This window comes from Orycteropus afer, unplaced genomic scaffold, assembly GCF_000298275.1.
Source record: "Orycteropus afer afer isolate SDZICR_OR568_19922 unplaced genomic scaffold, OryAfe1.0 scaffold00745, whole genome shotgun sequence".
Classification (NCBI taxonomy): domain Eukaryota; kingdom Metazoa; phylum Chordata; class Mammalia; order Tubulidentata; family Orycteropodidae; genus Orycteropus; species Orycteropus afer.
The window spans coordinates 513,277-524,972 of record NW_006922332.1 but is presented as its reverse complement, the minus strand read 5'-3'; the positions used below and the strand labels follow the sequence as shown (position 1 = coordinate 524,972).

The 11,696-nt window shown below is 42.3% G+C and overlaps 1 protein-coding gene across 1 annotated transcript in view; it reads left to right on the top strand.

The window, feature by feature from the left end:
* Positions 1-11,696, top strand: part of PTPN21 (protein tyrosine phosphatase non-receptor type 21) — a 122,474-nt gene that overhangs the window by 70,961 nt on the left and 39,817 nt on the right. The window contains exons 6-9 of the mRNA XM_007957408.1: positions 1,142-1,229; positions 2,314-2,402; positions 7,004-7,091; positions 8,293-8,372. Coding sequence (XP_007955599.1) covers positions 1,142-1,229; positions 2,314-2,402; positions 7,004-7,091; positions 8,293-8,372 — 345 coding nt within the window. The remainder of the gene's footprint in view (positions 1-1,141; positions 1,230-2,313; positions 2,403-7,003; positions 7,092-8,292; positions 8,373-11,696) is intronic.

Sequence of the window (11,696 nt, the reverse complement as noted above, 5' to 3'; positions counted from 1 at the left end):
AAGATTATCTTCTGTGTCTGTGTTAATTGGTTTCCCTTTTCTTTGTTGAAGAGGGTCTGTGCAATCCTTCTGCCTAGTCCGCCATCTTGCCCCGCCTCTCCCTGTCTTTAAGGAATACGTTGCCTGCCTTGCAATCTAGGAGACAGATGTAATTAGAATACAGTTGGCCATGTGGTTTTCTGCATCATGATCTGAGTGCAGCAGGAGAGATAGGCACAGACTGCGTGGGTCTGCACAGAAGGTGACAAAGAAATGATACACGGGCCGAGTCGGAATATTAGGGGTTTACAGGTAGACCAGGAAGAGGCATTAGCATGTGCAGAGGCATAGAGGTGTGGAGGAACATGGTGTATTAAAAAAAATGCAAAGTGTTTGGGATGGGAGCGTTGGGGGCCTGGGAACAGTGGGAGCTATGGCTGGAGAGGCCGGTTTTCAGCAGTTGAGCACACCTTTTCCTACACTGCCTGTCTACTTGTCCTCGCAGTTCTCCCGTCACCCAAGCTAAATGGGATCGCCGTTCTCTGACCCCCTTGAGCCCTCAGTCCCCGAACTTACTTGGTGTTTAGAATGTGATGCGTGGTAATGCCTGATATTTTAGATAATGACCGGTAACTTGGTGGTTTAGAAAAAATTCTGCCTTCTACTTGAAAGTGGCTTAGTAGCAGTCTGTTTTATTCCCACCTGCTGCCTTGCCTAAGGAGCTCTGGTGGCACAGTGCCTAAGACATTTCACTGCTAACCAGAAGGTTGGTGGTTCAAACCCACCAGCCACTCTGTGGAAGGAAGATGGGGCCGTCTACTTCTGTAGAGATTGACCACCTCAGAAACCCAGTGGGGGTCGCTGTGAGTTGGACTTGACTCGATAGCAGTGAGTTTGGTTTTTGGTTTTGCTGCCTCCCCTGCCTAAAGTACACAGAGGCAGGGTCTGAGCTTCAGCATTCAGCACAGTGCTTTGCTGCAGTTGGTTGTCAGGAAATACTGATGGATTGATGGACCAGTAACAGATGCTGAGAAACTTGACATATGTATAATACTTTATGGCAATTTAATATGTAGTTTTTTTTTTTTTTTTTAAGAAAAGCTTTTTTCTTTTTTCAGTATTACTTTTATGGACAATCTCACTAACTTCTTTTGGGTTGCAGAGGGCTCCCAGCTCCTGATGCTGAAATGCTGTACATGCAGGAGGTGGAAAGAATGGATGGGTACGGAGAAGAGAGCTACCCTGCGAAGGTGAGTGTGGCACACAGGCTGGACCATTTGTGTCAGCAGTTCTAATGGAGCAGCACGCGGATGCCCTGGTGTGGAAAGGCTGAAGACCAGCAGGAGTCTGACAGCAGAAAAGCTGGGGTTTTGTAGTAACACACCTTCCTTTTTCCGAACTTTGTGTCTTGAAACCTGCTGAGAATACATATACATAAGCATTATGTATTCATAATAATCACCTGGATCTCTTGTTAAAATGGAGATTCTGATTCAGTATATCTGAAGTGAAATGCAAATTCTCAGCAAGGGGTCACACCACACTGTCTGCTTGACACAGCATGTTAGGAGGCCTGACATGACTTTTTCAACTTTCATGTATATTTACATGATGGAACATTTGTACGTTCGGATTTTTTTCCTTTAGAACAGTTACTATGTAGATCTCCTGAACATTTTCACTTTGGGAGACAAGTGGAGTAAGCCGGCTGTCATAGTTTGATGCACGTTCTGTTCCCTAGTGCCACTCTGACAGGAATATACCACAAATGGGATGGCTTGAACAAATTGGAGTTTATATTCTTACCATTTGGAGGCTTTAAGTTCAAGTTCAAAATGCCAGGTTCTAGGGGCTAGGTGAAAGCCCCTCAACCTTAGGTTCCAGCTCTGCCTCCTGCTCCTGGCCCACTGGAGCTAGAGGCTTTTCTTCACTCATCTGCTGGCTGCTAAGACGATAAACCCAAGGTTGATAAGTAAAAAGGCATAGTCCCGATGTTACCAAATCACACGGCAGCCCATTAACTCAAGTCCATTGTAAGTCCCAAGGTCAGCAGAGCATGGCAGGCTGCTGAACAACGACACGGCTACATGCAAGGTTCAAGCGTGCCATTCCCAAAGCTGTTTCATATATACGGGAAGCAGACCACATACCCAAAGGCAGCTACTCAGCTGCTCACAGTAGATTCCACCATGGAGGTGATTGCCAGCCTCATCATGGGGAATACTACATCCAGCTGCCCAGCCACTCAACCAGGCCCAGCCAAATTGACACACACAATTAACCACCGCAATGAATTTGCTTCCAACATGTTTATTTTTCTGCCTCTCCTTTCAGGACAGCCAAGGAAGTGACATCTCCATCTGCGCGTGTCTGGAAGGCATCTTCGTGAAGCACAAGAATGGAAGGCCCCCGGCAACATTTAGGTATATTTCCACATCTTGCTTTAGAGTTGCATCTTCTGTTGCTCCTGTTGGTGCGATTTTTTTTTAGTACCTATGAGTTGGAATTGACGCAGTGGCAGTGGGCTTGGTTTTGGTTTTATACTAGTTAAATTGCTCCCTAGTCTCTCCCAAGTTCTCCTTAGAAAATGGAAATATTCCCTTCCTAGAATAAAATGGGGTTGTCATGAGTCAGAGTTGACATACTTGTATCTTTCCTACCGGGTCTCTAGGAATCAGAATCAACTTGATGTCAGTGGGTTTGGTTTTGGGTTTTCTTGCCAGACAAAGCCTGTTATTTGTTTTGATATATATTTGCATTTGAACTCTGGCTTCCAGGGCTCACTCTTGGGGAAAATCTAGACCTTTCTTCTGACTCTATAGTTGTGTACCAAAAATCTAAGAACATTATAATTACTTTTGTAAATGTTGGATTTCTTTTTCTGATTATAAAGAAGTGGAACTATTCACTTAAAGTTATCTTGTAACGTATGTAGTGAGAAAGACAAAGACCAATTCTGAATGATGAAATTACAAATGATTGAATTTCTTTATTATTAGTCTGTGTTACAGTCTGTATCTTGTAGACAGTAAATTGGTCAATTCCTGCCTTTTAATTCCTTGAAATTCATAATCTAGAAAATCTGAAGTATCATTTTATAGAAACATTGACAGTTTTACTCAAAAAGATTCTATCTACTTTAGTTCTAAAATCTCTTGATGAAAAATAAAAAGGTTGTATTGTTTTTATCCACCACACGTCTGTCAGTTTCTCATACTTTGGTGGCTTGTGTGTTGCTGTGAGGCTGGAGGCTATGCCACCGATATTTCAGATACCAACAGGGTCCCCCTTGGTGGACAGGCTTCAGTGGAGCTTCCAGACTGAGACAGACTGGGAAGAAGAACAGGGCCATCCACTTCAAAGGGCAGCTTGAGAAGGCAAAGCAAAGTATTATAATGAAATGTGCGAGGACCTGGAGTTAGAAAAATCAAAGGAGAAGAACATTTTAGCATTTCTCAAGCTGAAAGAACTGAAGAAAAAATGTAAAGCCTTGAGTTGCAATACTGAAGGATTCTATGGGCAAAATACTGAACAATGCAGGAAGTATCAAAAGAAGATGGAAGGAACACACAGAGTCATCAAAAAGAATTGGTCAGTGATCAGCCATTTCAGGAAGTAGCATATGATCAAGACCAGTGATACTGAGGGAAGAAGTTGAAACTGTACTGAAGGAATTGGCAAAAGCAAGCCTCCAGGAACTGACAGAATACCCATTGAGATCCTTCAACAAATGGATCCAGTGCTGGAGGCACTTACTCATTTATGCCAAGAAATTTGGAAGACAGCTACTTGGCCAACTGACTGGAAGAAATCCATATTTGTGCCCATTCCAAAGAAAGGTGATCTCACAGAATATGGGAATTATTGAACAATATCATTAATATCATATGCAAGTAAACTCTTGCTGAAGTTATTTCAAAAATGGTTACAGCAATATATTGACAGTGAATTTCAGAAATTCAAGCTGGATTCAGAAAAGGACATGGAACAAGAGATATCATTGCTGATGTCAGATGGATCTTGACTGAAAGCAAAGAATACCAGAAAGATGTTTACCTGTGTTTTATTGTCTGTGCAAAGGCATTTGACTGTGTGGTTCATAACAAATTATGGATAACATTGCAAAGAATGGGAATTCCAGAACATTTGATTATGCTCATGAGAAAACTGTACCTAGACCAGGAGGTAGTCATTCAAACAGAACAAGGGGATACTGCATGGTTTAAAATCAGGAAGTGTGTGCACCAGAGTTGTATTCTTTCACTATATTCATTCAATCTGTATGCTGAGCAAATAAGCTGAGAAGCTATACTTTATTAAGAAGAATGCAACATTAGGATTGGAGGAAAACTTATTAACAACTTGTGATATGCAAATGATACAACTTTGCTTGCTGAAAGTGAAGATGACTTGAAGCACTTACTGATGAAGATCAAAGACTGCAATCTTCAGTATGGATTATACCTCGACATAAAGAAAACAAAAATCTTTATAACTGGACCAGTAAGCAATATCATGATGAATGGAGAAAAGATTGAAGTTGTCAGGGATTTCATTTTACTTGGCTCCACAATCAACACCCATGGGAGCTGCAGTCAAGAAATCAGCAAAAGACCTCTTTAAAGTGTTAAGGAGCAAAGATGTCACTTTGAAGACTAAGGTGTGCCTGACCCAAAGCATGGTGTTTTCAGTTGCCTCATATACATGTGAAAGGTGGGCAGTGAATAAGGAAGAGTGAAGAAGAGTCAATGCCTTTGAATTGTGGTGCTGATGAAGAACACTGAAAGTATCATGGACTGCCAGACGAATGAACAAATCTGTCCTGGAAGAAGTGTAGCTGGAATGTTCCTTAGAAGTGAATGGCCAGACTTCATCTCACCTACTTTGGCCATGTTGTTGGAAGGGACTATTCCCTGGAGAAGGATACCATGTTTGGTAAAGTTGAGGGTCAGAGAAAAAGGGGAAGGTCCTCAATGAGATGGACTGACACAGTGGCTGCAGTGATTGGCCCAACAATAGCAAGGATTGTGAGGATGGCACATGACTGGGCAGTGTTTTGTTCTGTTGTACATAGGGTCACTATGAGTTGGAGCCGACTCAGTGGCACCCAACAACAACGTTGTTTTTATAAAGCAGTGAAACATTATTGTGTTATAAATATGTTTTGGTTCTTTTGTGTCTAGCATTTACTGAGTGCTGATCGTGAGCCAGCCCCTATGCTGTGTGGGTTCTGTGTCTTTCCTCATGTAATCCTCACAACTCCGGGCGGTAGGTACTACCGCCATTTCACACATGGGAAAATTGAGGCTTAGAACAGTTAAGAGATGAGTCCAAGGTCACCAGTTATTAATGGGCATAGTCAGGTCTAGAACTCAGATTCTTAGTGTCAAGCCTGAGTTCTTTACCACTGTGTTAAACAGCTTCTTTTATCTCTGCTTTCCACCCTCCCAACCCACTATTCAAGCTTCCTAAATCATCCCTACCATTTTCTCTTGAGTACTGGTTTTCCCTTCTAAGGTCATTTTCTGTAGCCTAACATCTCTTTCTTTTCTTTGCTTTACTGCTTTTTGGACCCTGAGTTCTCACTGTGCTGGTGGCCAGAGAGAGTACACAGGGCTTCAGAGTAGAGCCCCATGGCCGTCTGCATTGCATTGGGACAGGTGGCTCCCCATGGGCCATTGCTCTCATGTCCCCAAGCTGCTTACTTGGTCTTCCCAACACACAGTGTCATCTCAACATGACAAGGTAGAAGAAAACAGATCTGGACTAAGTCAAAAGGCAGAATTCTGACAGTGTACAAGGGGTCACCTGAAAACTGCCTGCCTTTGTCACTGGATAGGAAGTTTCTTTCTTTCTTTCTTTTATTGTGATTTGGGTGAAAGTTTACAGAGTAAATTCACTTTCCATACAGCAGTCCACATACACTTTGTCTCATGACACTGACTACAATTTACCCCAATGCCACAGCTCCTCTCCCACTTCCTCCTGATAGTTACCTCTTCCCTGTGTTCATCCCTCCATGCACTCCTGCCCCCTGAGCTGTCTCCCTGTGCATAAACAACCCTTCTTTCTCCCATGATTGTTCTCTCCAAGGAGTGTATCTACCTTGGGTAATTGTTTAATTCATTTGCCTGTCTTTTGTTTGGCTGGAAGCCACAGGTGTGGGTTCAATTCCAGACCTGAAGGGCAGCTAGGGGCCTTAGTCTCGGTGGTTCCACTAGGCTCTATCAATTGGATAGGAAGTTTTTAATTGCTTTATTTAGTATGGTGCTAAGAATCTTTAGGTTTAACAATTAAACATTGAATCATGGTGAAATTAATTTTAAATAATGTAATTTAATGGGTATAAAGAGGGATAAAAATTTTCTTCCAGACCCATTTTTCTGTTTTATAAAATTACATGAAATATTTATATATAAAATCTAAATATGATATAATAAAACTGGAAAGTACCAGAGAGGCTTTTGACTCCTCTGAGCACAACCACATAGTTCATCCCTTGAACTTCATCTTTACCCAGAAGCTTTTCCTAAGCATCCTTCACCACCCACTTCAGTAGTTATTTAGACCTGTGACACCCACGGTACTTGTTTGCTTGCATGTTCTCTCCCACCCCCTCACCCCCCAGCTGTGCCCTGTGAGGGGATCACTGTGCCTTACTGATCTTAGTACCCTAGGACCTGACACAATTTCTGGCCTTATTGTAATGGAAGTCCTGTAAATGTTTCTTAAATGAATGAATGAGGCCTTGGTGGCCAACTAAGATAGGGATTGAACTAACTAGGCAAATGAGGATAAATTGATGTTGCATCATTTAGTATATACATCTATTTGCTTTTTGCAACCAGCTATTGTAACTTCAGTTAGAGAATGAATGCTAGCTGAATAAAACAAATGTTTCCTTTCTGAAATGCTTAACAAATATTAACTTGTGAATCAGGCTTAGGAAGTAAAATGAGTGCATTCTGTCTCCTGGTGTAACCATGAGCTATCATGTTGCTGCTCTCTGTTTGTTGTTCTTTAGGTGGTCTGACATTGCCAACGTGTCGCATAACAAGTCCTTCTTTGCTTTAGAGCTGGCAAGTAAAGAGGAGACCATCCAGTTTCAAACTGTGAGTAACACGAGTAATCAGCATGGAGAGTGTGTGTGTGTGTGTGTGTGTGTGTGTGTTTGCGCATGCGTGTGTGTGTGGGGGGGGATGGCATTAAAATTATAGTACTTTTAAATTCTATCAAGTGCTATAAAATGTTATATTATTTCATAATATTTTTCATAATAGCACATGGCAAAATGTCAATGCTCAGTAAATATTGTTGAAAGAATGATGGATAAATGTAGAAGCCCTGGTGATGCAGTGGTTAAAGCACTCGGCTGCAAACCAAAAAGGTCAGCAATATGAACTCACCAGCTTCTCTGCAGGAGAAAGATGTGGCAGTCTGCTTCTGTAAAAATGTACAGCCTTGGAAACTCTATGAAGCAGTTGTACTCTGTCCTGTAAGGTTGCTATGGATTGAAATTAACTTGACGGCGGTAGGTTTAGTATAGGTTGGATAAATGCCGTCAGATCATGATGACTTTTAAATTAAACCTGAAGGGCTAGTTTGGGAAAGTAAGGACTGATCTCTTAATTTCCATTGATGGATGAGTAGCGCTGCAGAAATATTTGAACAGTTCTGTGCTGTTACTCTCTTGACAGAGGCAGTACAGGAGGTTCCTGGGGTACATAGGATCTCCGCTTCTGTGTCTTTAAGAATTTGTGGGGAAGCTGGAACAGGTGCATAGGAGTTAGTGCAAGAAAAGGCTCAAAGCCAATGATTTAAAGCTGCACGTGTATCAGGTGAAGGTGATTCTGATGAAGAGTGTGTTGGAAGTAGAGATTGGTTCAGTCTTTTCAGAGTGAAGGCAAGTTCACATAAAATTCGAGGGCAAGTAGGAATAGTCTGTAAGTTAGTAACCTGGGAACTGCAGTGAGTCAGTCAACTGTTTTGTTTAAAGTTTTTAAGTATGTATTTGTCAAGAATAAAACTTGATATTTTCATCACTTAAGAATTTTTAAGTCATTTCAAAACTGCTTAATGTAAGGATTGCACTGCTGAAACATTTTTGTTCTTTTTTCTTGGTAATTCAAATCCTAATTGTGACATTTATAGGATGAGGCAAAGTCCTAGCCTCAGAAAATGAAAGAACCATCGTGTATTAAAAGGACCTTTGACATAATCTATCCCTTAATTGTGGCTATTCTCTGACAACTGCATTAAAAGTATCAAGCTGTGTATGTACTTTCATATTACTTTATCCATTTTTTTTGCTAGGAAGACATGGAAACAGCAAAATATATGTGGAGACTCTGTGTTGCACGACACAAATTTTACAGACTAAACCAGTGTACCCTGTAAGTATTTCCTGCTTATAGACACTGTGGAAAATACTGAATGTCGACATTTTCATTTTGGGCTTCATTTTATCAGCTAAAAAGCAAAGTTCATCAAAAGCATAGCATCTTATTTCTGTGACACTTCTCTCATAGCATCTGTGCTTTTAATACACGTTAAAATGACGTTTTTTAGATTTTTTTTTCCCTTATTTTAGCTTTGGATCAACTTCCAATAACTGTGTCTCTAAGATTCCTTTCAATGGGTTACCAGTTTTTTAAAGGACATTCCTTTTTAACCTTTGGTTCTTTAAAATAATGCAGTGGTCCGTGTTTTGAGCAATTAACGATTATTTAGTCTCTTGAGCCATTTGAAGAATTCACGCCCCCTCTTCCTAACAGGCGTTTGTGTTCGATCTGCTGCGTCGTCCCCAGCGGCGTGCCTGCTGTGCGCTCTCACATCTGAAAACCCGCCTTCTCCACTCCTTAGCCCCTTCTAGCTAAAGCCAGCATCTCCGCTGTCCTGTATAGCAAGATTTTTCAGAAGAGTTGTTTGTACACTTGACCCGTGAACGATGTGGGAGTTTAGGGCTACTGAGCTCAGTCAAAAACCTGCTTGTACCTTTTGACTCCCAAAAAACTTAACCACTAATAGCCTACTGTTGACCAGAATCCCTACCAATAATATAAACAGTCGATTACTTCAGTTTTTGTTGTACAATTATTAGATTTTCACGTGAAAACATATACAACAGGTAAGTTTATTAACTGTACAGCATGATGATGATTTACTGTTCATTAAGTGGATCATCATGAAGGACTTTGTCCTTGTCATCTTCACATCGAGAAAGAGAGGTTGGGTTTGCCAGCTCGGTGGTGGCAGAGGCAGGGGAGGTGGTTGGGGAGGCAGGAGAGGCAGGCACACTTTGTCATAATCTGACACTTTTGCTTTTTCCTTTCTCTAAAGATATTTCTGTAGGGTACCAATCCTTCTTCCACCGTTTGCTTTAGCTTCAGTGCCCATATCTTAGAAGGGCCCGTGTTGTAAAAGAACCTGAAAGCAGTCTTGAATAGTCGGAACCCTTCTGCCAGGTTGTCTAAAGCCAGTTTGTTTTCTGGCCCTGCTTCTACTTGTTCTTCCTCATCTGGCACTGGTTCAGAAGCACTCATCTCCAACAGGTCATCTTCTGTTAATTCCTCTGGCATGGTGTCTGTTTGCTCTAGAATTTCTCCAACATCCCTATCTGGAACCTTCACTTCCCCCCTTTCTTGCCATGGCCAGATCTCTTTCAAAATGATTGCCTTGATTGGCTCTAATGTAAATCCTGTGAAGTCATGCACAACAGTGAAACAAATCTACGTGCAGTGGACCCATGTAGTTCAAGCCCGTTTTGTTCAGTGGTCAGCTGTACTTGCTTTCTCTCCTGTCTTTCATCTTGCCTCCCACACCACTGACCCCACTGACCCTGTGTGTCACAGTCACCAGTGAATGACCTTCGTCCCGTGGTCCATTTCAGGAGTTCTTCCATTCAGCCTCTCAACAGCACTTACCCACTGACTACTCCTTCCTGAGCTCGGCTCTTCTTGGCTGCCAGGACACCATCCTCTCCCGGTTTCCCTCATTCTAGACTGTTTCTTCTCAGTGGCCTTTGCTGATATAAGAGGTCATTTTGACCTCTTCTCTGTCTATACTCAGTCTCTAGGGGATTTCACTTTGTCTCGTGGCTTAAAATAGCATCTGCATAGTGAAGGTGCCTCACACTTTTTTTCTCACCTCGTCTTCTCCCTGAGCTCTCAACTCTTACATCTGCTATCTTCTTCACATCTCCACTTGGGGACGGAAGCAGCATCTCAAATTTGGTATGTTTAAAACTGAACTCTTTTTTTTTTTTTTTTTTTTTTTGTTTTTTTCTTTTTTTTTTTTTTTTAATTTATTTGATTGTGATTTGGGTGAAAATTTACAGAGCAAATTCACTTTCCATACAGCAGTTCACATACACTTTGTCTCATGACATTGATCACAATTTACCACAATGCACAACAAATTACCACTTCCTCCCGATAGTTACCTCTTCCCTGTGTCCATCCCTCCATGTACCCCTGCCCCCTGAGCTGTCTCCCTGTGCATAAGCAGTCCTTCTTTCTCCCATGATTCTTCTCTCCAAGGAGTGTATCTACTTGAGGTAAATGTTCAACTCATATGCCTGTCTTTTATTTGGCTGGAAGCCACAGGTATGGGTTCAATTCCAGACCTGAAGGGCAGCTAGGGGCCATAGTCTCAGTGGTTCCACCAGGCTCTATCAGACCAGCATACCTGGTTCCCCTTTTAAAACTGAACTCTTGACATCTTCTTTTTATCCCTTCATCTAAACGTGCTTCTTCAGTATTCTTTCCCATTCTGACAAAAGGCAACACCTCATATTCACCCAGTTCCTCAGGCCTGCACCTACAAGTCACACCTAATTCCTGTTTCTTTTTGATCCCACATCCAATTCATCAGCTGTACCTTCAAAATATATCTGAAATCTGACCATTCTTATCATTTCTTCTGCTGACAATGTAGCATCACTGCCGTGATTTCTCACCCATGGTATTGGAGCAGCCTCCTGACCCTGTGCTTGCTGTGTCTGAAGCTTACTCCCAGAAGACAGCCAGATAATCCTATTTTAAAGCATGAATCAGATCCTGTCACTCTTCTTAAAACTCTGCTTTGGCGTTCCGTCATACTTACAATAAAAGTACAAGGCTGGATAGGATAAGTCCTTGCTGGCTCCAGCCTCGTCTCCTTTACCCTCCTCCTTGTTCACTGTGCTCCAACCACACTAACACGTTTGCTGATCCGAGAATATATTCCGCCCCCAGGGCTGCTGGACTTGATCGCTCCTTCCGCTTCCTGAAATGCTCTTCTCCTCTCGTTCCCTCACTGAGGTCAGTGTCTGATCAGATGTGCCCCACCTCCTTGACTGGGTAGCCCCCTGCCTGCACTGCCACCTGTCTCTCTGGGTCCCCTTACTCTCTTTTGTTCTTCTACATAGCACTTGGCTCCACCTGAAATGCTGTCTCCATTTGTTGACTTGTTTATTGTCTTCATCCCCTATTTGCATGCAGGTAAGCTTTCTGGCAATGTGTGGGACAGACTTTTTTTCTTTTCTTTTCTTAATTGAAAGTTTGGGAGCTTTGGTAGCATAGTGCCTAAGGCACTTGACTGCTAACCAGAAGGCTGGCGGTTCAAATCACCAGCCACTCCTCAGAAGGAAGATGGGGCAATCTACTTCCGTAGTGACACTGCCTCGGAAACCCAAGGAGGGGTCGCTATGAGTCGGGTCTGACTTGACGGCACATAAC